Source organism: Myotis nattereri (genome assembly GCF_964212035.1).
Source record: "Myotis nattereri genome assembly, chromosome: 1".
Taxonomy (NCBI): domain Eukaryota; kingdom Metazoa; phylum Chordata; class Mammalia; order Chiroptera; family Vespertilionidae; genus Myotis; species Myotis nattereri.
Window position 1 is genome coordinate 212,316,167 of NC_138075.1, and position 19,197 is coordinate 212,335,363.

General features: G+C 37.6%; 1 protein-coding gene across 3 annotated transcripts in view; it reads right to left on the minus strand.

Moving 5' to 3' along the window:
* Positions 1–608: 608 nt before the first annotated feature.
* PCDH7 (protocadherin 7) overlaps positions 609–19,197 on the minus strand; it is a 431,570-nt gene continuing 412,981 nt past the window's right edge. The window contains exon 3 of one of the 3 annotated variants that reach the window (XM_081087573.1): positions 609–3,592. In XM_081087573.1, the coding sequence (XP_080943699.1) occupies positions 3,216–3,592 (377 nt within the window). In that variant the 3' untranslated portion in view covers positions 609–3,215. The remainder of the gene's footprint in view (positions 3,593–19,197) is intronic. The other 2 variants (XM_081087574.1, XM_081087575.1) reach the window with 2 other exon arrangements.

Here is a 19,197-nt window from a genome sequence, read left to right on the forward strand (position 1 = left end):
AGATCGAAGCTACAGACGTTTTAAAACACATAAATTTATATAGTTACTCATTAATTTATAAATGTGTCCTAATGTATAGTGCATGCAGAGTTCACTTGAGATCCTTGTGTACAGAAAACAAGTATGGTTGATATCCTATATAACCGAAACCGAACACCAGCTAACAGAAAAATAACAACAAGAAAGAAATCAAGAATAGAAATTTGAAATCAATATTTTATCTTGCAAGATGGACTGATTTCACCCCTGATAACATCTTCCTGTGTTACTATGACAATAAATGCTTTAGCCTTCTCATCAGAAATAAGCAGTCCATAGTAACGCCTTAATTTTGTTGGATGGAGGAACGATAGCTAAGACTGGTCCATTATCTGAGTTTGTCAGAAGGCAAATTTTTAATATATTATTTATTATTTTCAGAAAATAAACATGGATAAATATACAGGATCAAAAAAGTTGGGAATAGCCCATTTCCCCTCATTGTCCAAACCCAACAACCATTTGTTTTGTTTTTTACCATAACAACAGGTATAAAAGGCACAGTTGCTTATTTTGCATTCACTCATTTATTTATTTATATTTTTTGTTTCCTTTTTAAAATTTTTTTTCAAAAGCACTCTATATATGGAGTGGCACCATATTTAACCTATTCAAAATAAAAGTCATACAAACACAAAATATATTTCTGTGTCATGCCAGCTCATTGTATAATAAACATGTTATGATAGCTAATTCTACTAGAATTACTGCGAATACTTACAGTACATGGAATTTTATTCTTTCACACCCATTTTAGTTCTAAAGAGAGGCTCACAAGTTAAATGACAATGACATAGCTGTACTGAATGTGGTGCAAATGTCATTGGGGAATGTGAATCCGATTAATCTGAAGGTCCAGTATGACCTGTATTAGCTTTATAGACAACAGAAGGGTTTTAAGATAGAGTGAAATGAGCTATCTAATGGTTTCAAGTGTCTCGTGATAGAAAGAAAAAAATGCATTTAAAAAGTTTGAACACCTGTGTTATGCAATTATTTCCTGTAGCGTGCAAGAAAAATATGTATACATTTCATAAGTATCTTTAGAAGTATTTTGTCTTAATAGGTACTTACAGATTATACAAGGCAGAACTGCTTTAATGCAGTTTCCTAACAAATTACTAGAATTGCATCTCTCCATAATGTAAAGAATAATCAAACATGAACATGTTCAATTATTGATATTTTAGTCCAATGGTCTTTTGTTTCAATTACACATCTTCTTTCATCCTATTATACACAAACTAACATCAAAATAAAAACTTCACTTAAAAAAATCGTAAGGAAATGAGCCCCAAAAGAACACCCCACCAAACAGAGAAGTGATTTTCAAAGATAAGCGTTTTGATGACCTATAGTGAATTAGCAACCTATATTCCAGGCTGCTTCACTTTACAGCCTAAGAAATTCTGCAAAGCATGAAACTACCCAAAGCTACGTTGTTTCTACAGTTTGCTAGAGAGCCTTTAAGGCTGTGCCTTCACCAGGTTACAGACATTCAGTGATGGGGACTCAGTTCTCCTCCCCTGTGGTCCCCTATTTTGTCCCTAGATTGTCACTTCTGTCTGAATGCCCCAGCTCAATTTCCAATTGCATGAAATCATCCTCCATACAGCAAGTGACTCAAAAATCTGCATATTCTGTGTCTTTATATTACATTGAGGAAAAAAAATGCATATTTTTTCAACTTGAGATGTACATATTCTGAGACATGTTGCTGCCCAGAACTCATCTCTTCCATGTGCAGTCTGGATTTGTTTTAAGACACATATTAAATGACGTTCAAACTGCATTAGTGACAAAGTCAATTAGGGTGTCATCTTGTTTCAATGTTGTCAATCTCAAACTAGTGTGATACTGCACAGGATTCAAAATTAATGCACTTTGTTATATAAAAGTGGGCACTGAACACATAAAAAAATGCAACTGGTAATTTGAAATGTTGCTAATTGAGACCAGCAAGCATAACCCATCTTCCAAAATGATAATAGTGAACTTAATTCATCAGACTGCATGCCAATGTATCTTTCTTTCACTCCTTACCAACAATCATGATTTTAAGAAGTAGAATCTTCCCTGATAATGTCTTTTGAAACTAAACCTGAACTTCAACTAATTGCCTATGATAATACCAAAAATACGTCTCATTAATTTTCACTTTTGAACTTTCAAAGAAAATCCATTTTAGAAAGAAAATGCATGTTTTCTGGGGCTGGAGACAATGTAAAATAAACGAGTGTTGGAGCGTTTCTGTGCAAGAATGGGTCCGGTTGCTTTTGTTGCTGAATGGATTTCCAAGTCACGACCAAATCTACTTCATGAATTCCCTGATCTGCTGTACGATCTTTGGCCTTTTAATGACACAATTGTTCCAGTTCTTTGATATTAGTGATGCTTTTCTGAAAAATATACCTATAATGTTTACAAATTATAATTAGTGTAATTGACACATGTGGTCAAGACTGTGTGTATGATTAGAATATCCAATGAAGGTATGGAACTGAAGTTGACGTTCCTGGCTTGAAAAGAACTACCTAGGCCAACTTTGGGACTGCACTCTCTGACTGGGTGTTGCTTCGCTCTCAGTCTTTGATGGAATATTAAAGTCGTGATTTTCCAAACGTGCTTCTTAGAGAGCCCCGTTCAGAAGACTGTGCCTTTAGAGGGACTCGATCATTTTTGAGAGACTGCCTTTCCCAATGATCAATCCGATTCAGATACTATGTTTAAAATATATATTTTACTTCCTCTACCTCTTTTGACCAGTCAGATGACAGCTGAACTAAATCAAAGTGACTCAAATCATGCTTCCGCTTAGGGATAATGGGAGTGTGTTGTGTTCTGCTAATCAGGCTTATTACCAATGAAGAAACTTGCAACCATCTTTTTTTTTTTTCTTTTTTCTTTTTTGGAGGGTGGTGGGGAAGAGGGTGAGCAGGTGCTGGGAATCAGTGAGGGGGTCAGACATGCAAGTCACAAGGATGGTTTCTACATTGTACATTACGATCAGGCTAACAGTACCCCTAGAGGCCTGGTCTGGAGGCGGGAGTGGCAGGCAGAGCTTTGTCTCTTTGGTAGCCCCCTTTTTCTAATGAACCGGTTTTGCTCTGTAAGGTAGGTTCCTTGCCCCTCATTCTCCTCCTGTGAAGAGAACTCTGCTGTGGCTTCCTTAGCGCCTACAGGTACACTTCTCTTCTAGTGAGAGTGTTGACAGGAGATGGCTTGTACTCCCCTGTTTTGGTGAGGGGAATATCCTCAGGGTTGGCTTCCTCATTTTTGCTGAAACTAGCTGCACTGAAGGTCTCATAGGATGAGGTCAACTTTTTGTTCAGGAGGTTTCTGTTGCGGTCACCCATGAGGGCGGCCTCGCCATTGGCTAGCTTCTCCTGGCTGCCTCGTTCATCCACAGGCATGAAGGTGGAGAGTTTGGGCTGGCTCTTCTTCCTCTCCGGGGAAGTGCGGACCGGCATCCAGCAGGAGTCCGAGTGGCCGTACTCGTCACACTCACGGGTGCACTTCCCAGTCAGGGCTACATCTGGAAGAGGTCTTGAATCTGAAATTCAAGGACAGGGAGCCATTAAAGTTGGGCCTTCCTCAACAGGCTTTCCTCATCTGTATGCAATTGAAGGGGGAATATATGAATGAATGAATGAATGAATGAATGAATGAATGAATACATATATACACATACATACATATAGTCTGTTCCCTTCTTTAAACACCCTGCAGTTCATTGTCCCACAGAACAGTTTTCATTTCATGTCCATTAAAGATAAGGTTTTGCAAAAACTGATTAATTTAATTGTGTAGAAGTCAGGAATTCATGCATCTGTTAACAGGACAGGGATAGAAATAAATAAAGTACATACGGGTATTTGTATAGGTATACATTTTTCCACATGCATAAGGAAAGTTATTAAATCCAAATATATAATATTCTGTATTCGTAAATTATCCCAGAAATCATGCACTTTTGCCAAATGGATTCCGTCCTGCTTATGCATTATTCATAGAATGCAAATATGCAAAACCTTAAATTTAAAATACATTCTAAAACATCAGGGTGACTCAGAAGTAGAACCTAAATTGACAGCACATGATGTGGTAAAAAAAGTAAAAAAAATCCAAGTACAAGTAGGTTATGGGTGTGAGCATACTAACAATATCACCACTTCTCCCACCCTAGCCCACCAATCCCCCACCATGTCACCATGTCCTAATATATACAATATATACGTGCTGTAGGATAATCCTCTGAGTGTTCACACAGAAATACATTTGTAAAGGTGCTTGCTAAATGAAATATTATGTGAAATGCAATGTATTGGATATATATATATATAGTCAAGCTCTTAGAGTTTTGATGAAATTGCGCGCACTCCTAATTAATGGTATTGTTGCCTAGTGAAATGGAAAATGTCTTCTATTTCTGTAAGGCTAAGTCATATCTAGAGAGTTCTTAGAAATTAGGATTAAAGACAGCGGTTAAGAATTACATATATGTGTAATTAAAATCATTATGTGTGTCTGTCTTTGGAGAATAGTTATGGATTTTCTTACTATTACAAATATATATATATATATTTTAATAGACTTTGCTTTTGTTTGAGAAAGAGAGAGTGAGAGAGAGAAAAAAAAACCCTGCTCTACCCAACAGATCTTAAGAAAATAACCTATGGGGTTTTATCTAATATATTTTATAGTTTATTTTGTTGTCAAACAGACAAATATAATATGACTGCTCTGATTTATATCATACCATATCATTTTGTTACAAGGCTTGGGACTTAAAAGACTGATGTTTTTTGATCTCTGCAAATATATTCACAACAAATGGAATCAGTGAGATTTAAATATACATAATCCCCGTAGCTTCAGTTTAAAATAGAAGAGGAAGTTGCATAAATTATCCCAAATATATTTGTATTTTCTGCTTTTGTCTCTCCCAGTGCTTCTCAACCTTCCTAATGCCACGACCCTTTAATACAGTTCCTCATGTTGTGGTGACCCCAACCATAAAATTATTTTCGTTGCTATTTCATAACTGTAATTTTGCTACTGTTATGAATCGTAATGTAAATATCTGATATGCAGGATGTATTTTCAGGGTTCACAACCCACAGGTTAAGAACCGCTGCTCCACACCATCCCCTGTAGTTTAACATTATACTCCTATTTTGGCAATCATTTGTATAGGATTTTTACAAGTGTTACTCCGCCAAATCTCCTGTATAAGGCAGTCCAGTGTTGCAAGCAATTTTTCCTTCTGAGATGGATAACTGAAATCTTGACGTTTGTCAGCCCATTGATTTTTGAACCACTGTGGCCCGAGATTTTTATATTGTGTGCTGAGAGTTCCACAAAGAAATGCCAGTGTTCTTTAAAGGAAATCTAGAATACTCCCAAAGGTAAAATGCAAAGGTAATCATATTTTGTAGCTGCACATACTGCTATTTGACTTCTAAGTGGTGGATCCTATTCATTGTATCATCAAATGAAAAAGCAGTTTCTTATTCATTTCCTTATGCTAAATTCCCTCTGTAGTCTCTCAAACACATATTTTAGATGCATTTAAAAAAATCAAACGAATGACAAATTTTATGGATTTTTTTTTTTTTTGTAATCTAGTTAGTTTGGATGAGCAAACTGTGAGTTCTTAGAGAATAGTTCCCATCTTGGGTTACTTTGTTTATCTGAAGCTAACCTAAATACTTCGAAATAGGAAAGAAAAAAAAAGCCTTACACAAATACACAGTGTAAGATCAGGCTACTTTTCACTTTAAACATTCCTTTTTTTTCTTCCCTACTTTAATGAGTTAAAACGTTTTCTTCTGCTTTTCTGATAGTGCCTAGCAAGGAATTTAGCTACCACAATAGGAGCACATCTCTGTGTCATCTCCTGTAGAAAAGACCTAGAATGGTCTGCAACCATGTCTCTAAGTTCACTCAAGTCTCATACAACGTGTCACTCTACTTACTGCTTTGGGCATTAATGTGTGTTATGGTTTGACATTCACATCACCTCATTTTTTTCCTTTGTTTGAGATGAATTTAGAGACAGCTCATCCAGTTGTTAATATGCCATCAACTCCTCTTACTCTGTGGTTTAACATGTGTACTTGAAGTCCCTGTAGCTCATAAGAAATCATATTCATTTAGATTGACTCAATTTCCAATCGGCTAGAAGTGAGATACCCTTCAGTGCCTTCCCTTAGCATTTACTTTGTAGTCCAGATTCCTTCCTGCTAACACTGATTTCCGCTTATTGCTGTGAACGAGAAACAGCTCGTCTCCTCTGCCATCAGCCCCAAGTGTGGCTGCCACATCTCTATCCAGCAAGCATGCCTTTTAATAAGGATCTCCTGTCATTTCCAAAGTCAAACCCTTGATTGGGGACCACACTGGCAGTTGACAAGCCTAATTGGCTGAGACATGTTGCAGTGTTTGTCATCAAATTTAGAAAATAATCAAGAAAGGCTAGAAGAGATTCATCACGAGCAATCAGATCTTCCGATCTTGATGATTCAAACAAATCCTCAAAAGACATGCCAATGATGAACAAACGCAGTTTGTATTATGATGCAATTTATTAAAAGGAAGGCCTGAGTGGAGTAGTATCTTTCTGTGTTTGTATATTTTCTCATTGTGATTATGTAAGTATATTGCATAAACCTTTAAAAGCATGAAGGTTATATAAGGTCTTACAGAATCATCAAATACACTTCTTTTCATAAAATGCGTATCGTAAAATGTCTTATTTTTGGTGGGATTATAGACCTTCCACAACAAGTAATCCTTAGTCTTTCATGCTTTCACTGAAGGATGTGCTTTTCATATCTGAGAGCTTTATTTCATGCTTTTGTCTTCTATTATTCCCTTTTACTTTGACAAGACTAAAGATGGAAAACAGTTAGTTACATCTCGTGTTACCTGGCATGGAGTAAGTCAGTTAAACATGGAAGGTGGTCTATATTGAAATATAATGGTATTGTCTGTCAGCAGTTACACAGCTGAGTCAGCTCCTCAAAGCCCACCCCAACTCAATCCTATCATCCCCGAGAAGACTGGAAGTAGAAATGGCATTCATTAGACCCTGCCACTGCTTTTAGTGTTGTGTTCTCTATTCTTACCTAGTTATGCTTTTACTATGATCTTCAAAGCATTCTGCAGAATTAAAGTCTTTTCTTAGATATAAAGTTAACTTCCCCCTTGAAAGCACATGGTTTTCAGCCATCATTAATAACAGTCACTCTAAAAACAACTTATATAAAGCACTTTGCACACTTCATGTCTTTTACTTATTATCATAACCAAAAAGCCAGGAGGATCGAAGCAGTGAGGGGTCCAGTCTATGGGGGAGCTGAGGCCAAAGAATAAGTGTTTTGTCTTTTGCTTTATTGTGCCTTCTTAAAATATAACAGCTGAAATATTTAGAGGTCAATTACAGGCATACAAAAAAAGCTATAGTCTCTAAAGGAAGAGAAAAACATATCTGAACAGCACAGGAAATAGATACCACAAAGTCATAGATTTTACTACTTAATTAAAAATGTGGCACAACCTTCCTAAAACTATATATTTCCTAAAGTAAAATACATTATAACTAATGTAAGACATCAAGTTCTTTCTCTAAAAAGATGTATATTTGTTCTTAAAATGTGTAGATGAGAGGCTAATGGGAAGATGCTGCTACCATCACCTCAACAAGATGCGACAGACAGACAAAATGTGGAAGATTCATTAGAAATAACAAGGAAAGCCAAGATTCAGAGAGGCATTTAATGTTTCCAGAAACTGTCCTACATGATTCAGAAACCATTAGGGGCATCGTTATTATAGGGAAGCACTGGAATTGTTTAGACAGCTCTACATGACTTAGGGTTTTCATACTCTTGAGTTACGCATTCTGCTAGAATCCTGGGCACACACTCCACTTCAGGCCCTTGCTTTGGGACGGAAGATACAAGGATATTTCTGTTTCCTAAGAGAAGGCATAAATATGTAGCATTTAGTGTTAAAATATTTCTGATGAATTTTTTTAAAAAAACTCAGATACTTAAAGTTTATATACATCCTTTGCTTTGCTTATTTGCTTAATATATAAATTACTGAATTCTCCTAACATCTATAATAATAAAAGCGTAATATACTAATTAGACCAGAACGTCCTTCCAGATGACCTTCCGGATGAAGCTGGGGCTGCAAGGGAAACCTGGGTCCCAGGTGCCAGAGGGAAGCTGGTGCCAGGAAGGAAGGCCTACTTTTGCATGAATTTCATGCATCGGGCCTCTAGTCTGAAATAAATGGGTTGTTAGTCAACATGTAGGCATCCCAGGTATTCACATCATCCTACAATCTGTTCAAAATTTTTCAAATGAAAATAATGATATTTTATTCTTTTGGGGAGGAAAAATATATATGGGCAACTTTTTTCCTTTCTAAATTATTTATTTTTCCTTTTCTACTTCCCAACTTCCTATCATATGACTTCTTTTTCCAGAGGCAACCCTAGATTCTGGTGAGATTTGGTGGACTATGAAAAAAGTTTTATGAAAGAAAATAATTGGCAATGGTTTTCCAACAAATATTTAAACATTTACCTTCTTTAGTTCAAATAAAAATATCTTGTAAGGATTAAACAAAATGCTTTATTTTAAAACAGCTGTCAGAAAATGATTTCTGTGTTGCAAGTTTGATCCCAGGCCCGTCTGGCCATGTGTGGGAGGCAACAAATCAATGTGTTTCTCTCACATTGCTGTTTCTCTCTCTCTCTTCTTCTCTCTCTCCCCTCTTCTGCTCTCTCTAAAAATAAGTGAAAAAAAAAGTATCCTTGGGTGAGGATTCACAATATCAACAAAATTAGTTATTTCAGGTGCACCATCCCTTATCCATAATTTAGTAATCAAAAAATCTTGGAAACCAAAAGTTATTTTTTTACAAAAATTTACAAAAAAAACCAGTCTTCAATACAAGGCTATTTTTCATCTTTATTAAATTTGCATAGTCTGAATATTTATGTTTCATTATGGAAATAGTATATTTAATTAAGGACTCCATATCATGCTCTTCTGTATGCTTAAAAATAATATATGAAACATGCATATTTTCTAAAACATGAAGGATTCTGAATTTTGAGATATACTTGGCCCCAAGGGATTTGAATAAGTTATTTTGTAATTAATACCAACCATCAATCCTAAGAACACGTATTTTGAGTAACTTTTCCAGTGGTACTAATGGGTTTATGCCGATAGAGTTGCAGTGGACCAGAGCTACCATCCATTTAGGAAAACACACTAGCCACCATGTCCTGGTTACTTTAAGCCCGGATCTCCTAATACTTAACACTTAGTAAGACTTTGCCAACGAAGATTGATTCAGTCTGTGTTATTATGTTTGCTCAAAACTAAAGGGCAAATACTCTATTATTTGCAGTTATCTTTACAACCTAAACAGATCAACCTCACAATTAATCATTTTCACTTGAAAAAAAAAAAAGTGGTTTCCTGGCTTGCTATCTTATCTTGCCTGACACAGGAAGGAGTTCCATTTTAACGATATGTCAGAAATTAGCAGTAAACTAACCTAAGACTAAGAGGTTGAATATCAATAAGACAACAAAAAGCAAGGCAAATCCTAAAATGCCATGCATTCCTCATACATCAAAAATACTGAAACAAGCCATTCAGCACACAAGCAATGCAGATTTCATGATAAAGGTATGTGTGTGATTGTTGTACATGGCAACATGAGCACAGAAATCCCTCTAATCTCCTTATACACCCCCTTCCCAATGTGACCGCTCCTGCCCTCGCCATGGGATTCAAGTCCTGCGTGCCTTAAAGCTGCCTGGCTTTGACCACTACAATGTAGCAGGAATAACCCTGTGCTATTTCCAGACTGGGTCTCCAGAGGCCTAACAGCTCCTGCTTTTGCCCTGAGAACCTGGGACCTCGATCCTGAGAGAGAGCACAGTCTAGTTTCTTTGAAGATCAAATGCTGTTTGAGGAGGAGATTCAGCTGTCCCAGCAGAGCCTACCCCCAGCCAGCACTCCAGGTGAATACGGCCAAATGAATGAGCAAAACCAGCTGAAGGACTGTGCAGCTGATCTACAGAAATGTGCCAAGTGATACATCTTTGCTCTTTGCCGCCCCCAAATTGTGCCCGTTGGTTTGTGTTTGTTTGGGGGTGGGGCGGGGAGTGGGGAGTGTTGAAGCAGTAATACATCACTGAGCGAATGATCATGAATGTATTGTATTATCTGCAATGAACAAATGGCTCCAAACAACAGCCTGAGGTCTGAAAACTATATATTCTGCTTCTTTTATGGATCCTTATCACGAGTAAGAAATTGATCAATATTCCTGAAAGTATAACACTTTAAAAGAACATTTTTAATGATTAAACACATTGAAAATATATTTTTATTGACTTAAGAAGGAGAGAGGAAGGGGGAGAGGGGAGAGAGAGAGAGATAGTAAGAGAGGAAGGGGGGAGTGGGGACAGAGAGAGAGATAGAAACATCAATGAGGAGAGAGACTCATTGATTGGCTACTTCCTGACCTGAAATGGAACCATGACTTCTGGTTCATAGGTCGATGCTCAACCACGGAGCCATGCAGGCCAGCCAAGAGATTAAGCACATTTAAATAAGAAGTTCAAGCTGAGGGCTACCACAGAAAATTCTGGAAATTCTGGTCTTGTGATTGCAGGATTGTACTGTGTTAAACCTGCCAGTGCTCTAGTTCAGGCTGACACGCCAAGACACTATTACAATGTTTAAACACGTTTGAAACCATCAGCAACTTTCCTCCATACCTGAGGCTAAACTCAGCTAAATAGCAATTGAATGTCTCTCAAGAAGCCTGTCCTGCCCCGAGCTTAGACACTGTCACTGTGAATGTGGCATTATCACACACAGCGGAGACCTTGCAGACCCGCACGCCATGTCTCGGGCAGTCTTGCTGAATCAACTCAAACACAAATCTGCTGGTTGGCACGTGAAAACTGCATGACAGCAGAAAAATGGATGGTGACTGCTTGGGAGCAATAAGTTTATGCACATCGGAGATGCGGCTTCACTTTGATTTCTCTCTCCGCCTACTCAAAATTTGAGGCAGTGGTGAAGGCAGTGCTAAGGGAGCAGAATAGAAGAGGAAGTGCTGGAAATAGGAAGTCACTCCAATATTGATCAAAGGAGTTGATAAAATCCAGAAACAGACTGGGGACCTTTATTTCACAGTAAGCAATTGATTATTCCACTGAAAGGAGAACCACTTCTGGGTGTTTTTTTGGTAATTCATATTTATTTCCTACTTTAATAATCATAACTTTCATGATTTTCCTTCTAGTCTCTTGGGTTTTCTTATACTGGAAATTATTTGCTTAGAATGTCATAGCCTTTAATAATCTGTTGATAACTGAAGTATTGCCTTTCTCCATGAATGCTGATAAGTACCCAAATTTGTATAAAATTTCAGTGGATTTCAAGATACCTGAGTTAAAGTTGGAAGTTTATACTTTGAACCACCTGGTGAATGGGAGATGGAAAGCTGTATTTTTATACTTTGCGGTTTTTTTGTTTGTTTTTTTGTTTGTTTGTTTGTTTGTTTGTTTTATCTCTCTTAGAATTAGAATGAAAAGTTAAGAAATAGTCTGGCCGCTCTGGCTCAGTGGTTGAGTGTTGATTCTCAAGCACATGCCCAGCTTTTGTGCTTGATCCCCAGTAGGGGGTGTGCAGGAGCCAGCTGATCAATGATTCTCATCATTGGCATTTCTACCTCTCCCTCCCTCTTCCTTCCTCTCTGAAATCAATAAAAAAACAACAACACATATATAGATATATTTTAAAAAGAAATATTTAACCATTCAACAACCATCCTTGAAAAATATAAATCACATGTTGTAAACCAATTGCCCTTCAAACAGTGACAAAAAGATTTTAAAAAAATTATAGAACATATATTTAGAAGTAATGAATATAATTTAGGTTTGATAACTAACTTTTTAGGTAGGTCATTTGAAGCCCAAATCTAAAAGCTTTCAGAACTTATAAGGCTTTGTACAAATAGCAAATTAATGCTCAGAGATGGATTTAACTGATTGCTGAGCACCAATTTAAAAACATGTTTCCTTTCCTAAAAACTAAATCCAGAATTTGCTTCAAACCAGTGTATTGCATTGCTAGCAATGTATTTATCATAAGAAGAGAGATAAATTGATGAATTCTTGTAATCATGAAAGATTATACAAAAATAAAAATGTCCACATGAGGTGTTTTGTTTGTTTCTTTTTCTTTTCTTTCTTTTTTTTTTTTTTAGTTCATAAGATGGGTTAGTCACTATCTGTTGGTTTCACTGTAAAGTATCAGCTACAGTGGGTACGACTCTAGTTGCAAGTATCAATTTAAAGCCACTGTCCAGTAATGGTCCCAAATCTTCAACATTTTATTATTGGCCATAATGTGTAGAATGTATATCTCATAATAAGTATTAATATTGCCTGTAGGAATGGATGTTTATTCGAAAAGTAGTACATAAAGTCTCTATTCACTGTAAAAATATTATGTTTGGCTTGTATTCTTCAAGGCAGTACCCATTTTATCTTTGCTTTCCTACATAACAAAAGAAAGAAAAACTGAAATATTTCAATTACTAGATAATATTTTCTCAAATTTTCTTTCCTCCAATAAAACAATGGAAAAACATTTTTTAAGTAAATGAGAAGTTAAACACTCCTGTAATAAGTAGCCAGTATTATATATCTAAATACTTAATGCAAATATGTTAATATTACAAGTTAATTCCGTATTTGTGGTTGTGTTAAGGAGGAAGAGAAACAGTGCAGTAGCCATATATGATATAAGGTTTTCTAGGTATTTTTCTATGTATTATTTTACGTGAAAGTCTAAAATGAACTATGTTAAAGCTCAAATCATGCATAAAATAGAAATGTAATTACTTTGTACAGAGAGGCAAATCATTGTAATTAAAATGTGCTGAAGGAGTAAATTAATTTTTTTTAAAATGTGGCAAAAATCACGGTACCTGTTCATTTTCTCCTTCAGTGTAGGGTTCCTGAGGACCTATACAATTATTCTAACGATATGGCCATTTTCAAAACACATTATCAAACTTTTTGCATGGGATTACCTATTGAAAGGTTTCACAGGTCATACAGAAAAGCCGATCTGGTGGGAAAGGCTCCTATGATAATAACAAGCTGTGTGTTAACAGAATTCCATCTGTTGCTCTGATTTGGGAGAAAGACAAAGAGTTCCACCTTTTATTCCCTACTAAGGACAATTTCACGAAAGCATTGAGTTCTGACATGCTATTGAGGGATGAGGCTCTGAAAGCTTTTGGTAGGAGCTACAAAACCATTTCTGGGGAGAGTTTGAAAGCAGTGGAATGTAGACCCCTACCTCTAGTCAATAAGTTGCTCAGTTGAAACTAAAATTGGCAATCACAATTAGCACCAAAAGAGTGTTAGAGTTTGGGAGTGCAGAGCAGTGTTTAAAAAAAAGAAAAAGGAACAGGAAGGAAATGACCTCTGGTGACTAGCAAACAGGACTCAATGAGTGAGTAAAGTGGGAGAAATCAATGAAGCAACGCTGGATCCGTTTGGCTTCATTGATTTCTGCTGCTCATTGAAATGCTTTGCTTTATTTACTTCCGATATCTTCGGCGAGTGGCAGAGTGTCACTGTTGAACCTCCCCTGGAGCCTGTGATGGGCAGAGACACAGGCTCTGGAGCTCCTCTCATGCCTGCATCACACCTGCCCATGCTACATGGCTGACACTTTAGGGCCCGTCCTCACACTGCTCGCACTCATGCCGCTCCCACAACCTAGCTGTGATGGGCAGAGTAATGGTGCCCCGTGAAGATGTCTACCTTCTAATCCTCAGAGCCTGTGAACATGTTAGGTTACGTGGCAAAGGGGAATTAAGGTCTCAGATGCTATTAAGGTTGTTAATGAATGCATTTTAAAATAGGGAGATCATAGGGGTCCAGGCTCCAAACCAGGAAATGTGGGCAGGATCTCAAAACTGGAAAAGGCCAGGAAACAGACTTTCCCTTCAAGCCTCTAGGACAAAATGCAACTCCGCTGACACTGATTTTAGCTTGGGGAGACCCATGTCTAATTTCTGATCTATGTAACCGTAAGCGAATAGATTTTGTTGTTTTAAGACACTAAGTTTCTTTTCTCTTTTTAAAATGTATTTTTATTGATTTCAGAGAGGAAGAGAGAGGGAGAGAGAGATGGAAACATCAATGATAAGAGAAAAGCACTGATCAGCTGCCTCATGCACACCGCCTACTGGGGATCGAGCCTGCAATCCGGGCACGTGCCCTTGACCGGAATTGAACTTGGGACCTTTCAGTCCACAGGCAATACTCTATCCACTGAGCCAACCAGCTAGGGAAAGACACTAAGTTTCTGGGAATTTGTTACAGTTGCAGCAGGAACCTACTACACATTCCCAGCAATTTTCTGGTCAGAGGAAGGGACAGTGTAGACTTGGTGCATTTACACATTCCTACTGGTATTTTATCCGTTAGGGCAGTGGTCGGCAAACTCATTAGTCAACAGGGCCAAATATCAACAGGACAATGATTGAAATTTCTTTTGAGAGCCAAATTTTTTAAACTTAAACTATATAGGTAGGTACATTGTTATTAGCTTAATTAGGGTACTCCTAAGCTGGCCTTTGCTAAAAACATCCTCAATCTGATTGAGGTACGTTCGCTGAGGTCAACCCCTTCCAACTCTCCCATCCACGCTCGTCTTGTATACTTGTTTCGTCTATCTCCTTTCGTTCATCCTCTCTATATGTCCAAACCATCTCAACATACCTTTCTCAATCCTCGACACCAGATCTTCTTTCACTCCACAAAGTTCCCTGCACATGCGCGCCCGAGCGTGGTATTTTGTGGAAGAGCCACATTCAAGGGGCCAAAGAGCCGGATGTGGCTCACTAGCCACGGTTTGCCGACCACTGCGTTAGGGGAAATGGCGTGGACAAACTTTGATTTTCAAAGTTTCCATTGAATCATGTTTACCTAAGTTTTCAGAATCCACTTGAGAATTTTCATGTTACACTTTTGAAAAATTTTCTACACCCTAGTATGTAATTGTCCACGTTGTTTGTTTACAGCCAATCAACAAAGTACAATTTCTTTTTTGACCAGGAAACTACCAACAGCTCATTTTTCTGAGTGACAACATCTTCCTCCCCGGGCCCTCAGTGATAGCTGTCTCTGAGGCTATTAACAAAGAAACCATTGGAAGCTGTTCTAAATTTGGGTAGTGTGATTCTCAAGAAGAGAAAAGACAGAAAGTGTGGCGTGACATCTAAGAAGTAGAGACAGGTACCAGGACACAGCCCAAATAAGGCTTTTTGTAATTTTTTATCAGATTTATGGTGCTTCTCTGACTCCTGGAATGTGTTAAGTATCACGTTTGTTTGTTTAACCTGTTTTCCTCCTAGTGATGTGCAGGAAAGTGTCTACTAAAAAGCACCCGTAGGGTTATTTTAAGAATAGTAAGTACAGCCACCAGGCTCTCCCTAGTTTAACACCCTCTATTATAAATTTCAGCATACATTTTAAATTCTGTATTTTCACATGGAAGGCCCTTTTTTCTGTATTTTCACATGGAAGGGATCTGGATCCTGCCTACCTCTTAACCGTTATCTCTTTCCATTCCTATGTGCTTCCATTTGCCACTTCAACACACCCAACTAACGTAGTTGCCATTTCTAGAAAGCCTCTTGCTGTCCCAGGTCTTGCTGATAGACCTGTGTTGCTTCCTCTGTCTATCCCCCACAAACCCTTCATGATGGAGTTTCGGGATGTCTCATGTAAGATTTGGCCTAACCAGGCTGTCCAATTCTGATTTTTCTTTGTATCTCTAGTCTTCACCCTATGTCTATCTCTATCATAGCATTGGATATATTACACTGAAATCTGCTACCTATTCATGTGACTTTTCTGTAAAAGGTAACTCCTATGAACAGGATTCATAAACTACTTAACTGTGAACTCTGAATCCTAGCACCATGCCAGTCATGTACTCAATAAGCACCTTTTCAGAAGATGAATCAAGAACATGGTACAGAAGCAGATTGCATGTCATCCTCGACAATTATGGATTATGTAGAACTACATGAGTGCTTCACGTGGAAGGTTATAATAACCTTTCTTCACTGTAAATGCAATGCAATCAGCCAAGCGGAGGAAGGGAAGGGCTTTATTGTTATTGTTTGGTATGTGCAGATCTGAATGAACTCCATCACTCACTCTTTTTTTGTTGTTGTTGGTTAATCCTCAACAGAGGATATTTTTCCATTAATTTTTAAAGAGAGTAGAAGAGAGGGGGCGAGACAGAGAGAGAGCCATTGTCAGAGAGACAACATTGATTGGTTGCCACCCACACACAGCCTGACCAGGGCTGGGATTGAGCCTGAAACTAAGGACATGCACTTGACTGGAATTAAACCTGGGACTCTTCAGTCCCTGGGCTGATGCTCTAACCAGCCGTGGGCAAACTATGGCCCGTGGGCCGGATCCGGCCCGTTTGAAATGAATAAAACTAAAAAAAAAAAAAAAAAAGACCGTACCCTTTTATGTAATGATGTTTACTTTGAATTTATATTAGTTCACACAAACACTCCATCCATGCTTTTGTTCCGGCCCTCCGGTCCAGTTTAAGAACCCATTGTGGCCCTCGAGTCAAAAAGTTTGCCCACCCCTGGCTAACCACTGAGAAAAACTGGCTACGGCATCACTCACTCTTCTTACCCTCTTTCAGGGTCTGTCCTATAATCTCTCTAGTTAAGACTGGCTTTCTAACAGAACAATGAATTTGATTGAAATCTGTAGATATATTTCATAGAACAAAATGCAGTCCTCATATTCATTCTGGGGCAGGGGTGGGGTCAGTGTAGGTGCTAAGAAAAAGTCAAATGAGAAAATCCTATACTTAGTGGTCACAAGGCTACACATATGTACTAATTTGTTAAGTTTCTTTGCTTATGGATGGTATAAATTTTAAAAGATATTTTAGTGTTGTGAAGACCTGTGGTTGGAAGTTACATAAATCTTTCAATAATAAATTTGGAAAAAAAGTTATCTTTTGCTTATATACAGCTTGCATCATAGAAGAAAAATTTCAAAACGTGGAGTCATGAAGGGAAGGCGTTCCATGCAATAGAACAGATGAAAAGCAGAAGGTTCTCCTCTCATTCTTGTACATAATATGGGTGTGTCCTAATGGGAAGTATCACAGGCAATGGGCCAACCTATTTCAGTTCAACACATTTTATTTTGTCTTTGGTAGCAACCTGATGGATGTTAAATAAATAGCATGATGGGCATTTTATTTTTATTTTATCTTTTAAAATTTTCTATTACTATTTATCCCCTCTATACATTCTTCCACCCACATCCATCCCACACCCCTACTCCTGAAATCACCACACTGTTGTCCATGTCCAGGATCATGGGCGTTTTAGATCAGTGATTTCAGAACTAAGGGTCATGATCCACTAGTTGGTGGTTGAACCCACTGAGGCAGTCAATCATTTCACAACATGGTCACATTATTTTGTGAAAATGTGGTTGAATTTTTAAATATATGTCTATATATTTATATGTTTGCACTTGGTTCCTATATAAAATGAATTTTTAAGTTCTGAGTCACACTGAAAAAGATTAAAAGCCTATCATTGAAATTGTATCACATGAAAATCTGTGTGTTCTTGGCTATTTCTGAGAAAGCTATATATTGTATGATATTTAATAAAAAATATGATGATAATATACTCACAATGTCATGTAAATTTTGAATTGTACTTTTAGCTGTCATTTCAAATTGTACTTCAGAGACTAAATTTTATCCTTATTAAAAAGGAATTTAGATACCTCAAGAATGAGAGTTAGTCACAGCCTCAACAACCACTTCAGGAAGTCTACTGTAAATATAATTTCTTACCTTGAGACATTCTGAATTTACAGTTAATTCCCTCTAGATTCCAATTTTCTAGAATTACATGTAATTGTCATGAGCCTTCTTATAATCCACTTAAATCCTGATAGATTTTGATTTATTTCAATCAGCAAAATGGCAACAGACCCTTTAAAAAAACTCAAGGTGACTTCTTAAAGTCCTATAGACATTAGAATGTAGGACACACTATGCCATCTAATTGTGCTGCTGGTCTAATGCCTAAGTATTAATCTGTCACATTGTCAAATTACATACTGTTAATTTTTTTTTTTTAGTAAAACATGTCTACACTTAACAAACTGATAGTGTAAAAAATTCAGGAGTGTAATTAGCATGTCATCTTTTCCACCGATGACTTAAGAAAAGCATGAATCAGAGCTTAACAATCAGCATAATTTCAGAGAGAATCGTGGCAAAATTATGAGACGGCAACAATTCAAAGAAAGGGAGTATAGTGAGATTAGCAGACGGTGACGATCAACTATCTCCACCATCTGCCACACATGCTCTTTATTTAATTCTCTATTTTTTTCCCAATGTTTTCAGCTTTGATTTTGCCAGCAGCGGGCATCACATAGGAAAACAGGCTTCCTGGTATAAACAGATTCTCCCATGTGTTCAATGAATTAGCTTCACTGGCGATTCTGCAGCTCTTAGGCAGGGGACCGGCTGGGAGGTATTAATTATAGCAAGCTTTTGTGTCCTGGCCAGTGTTTTGTACAATTCAAATGAATCAATCCTCTAAGAAACAAAAAGGATGAAACAACAAGCCTTGCAACGATGGAAATCATCACTAAGGCATATGCTATAGGAGTTTCCTTTAAATGACATACTTCAAATGTACGTGTGCTCTTTTAACCACCGGACTGGACGCTGTGAGTGCTTAAGTGAATCATTCGATGGGAACTTTGCTAATTTGTTTGTCAGCCTCCTCTGGTTGGCAAATAAGCTGAGGACTGGTGGAATTGGGATTTGGATGGCAGACATGGGAACTCGGTGGAAATTTCACTATGGAGAGAAAATAAGAACAGATAAACTCTGCTTCACAGAGCTGGCAGGAAGCCTCCAGGTTCAAGGAAGATAGGTCTCACTTCTGTGGTAACATAACTGCAAAATTATATTCATTCATTCATTCATTCATTCACTC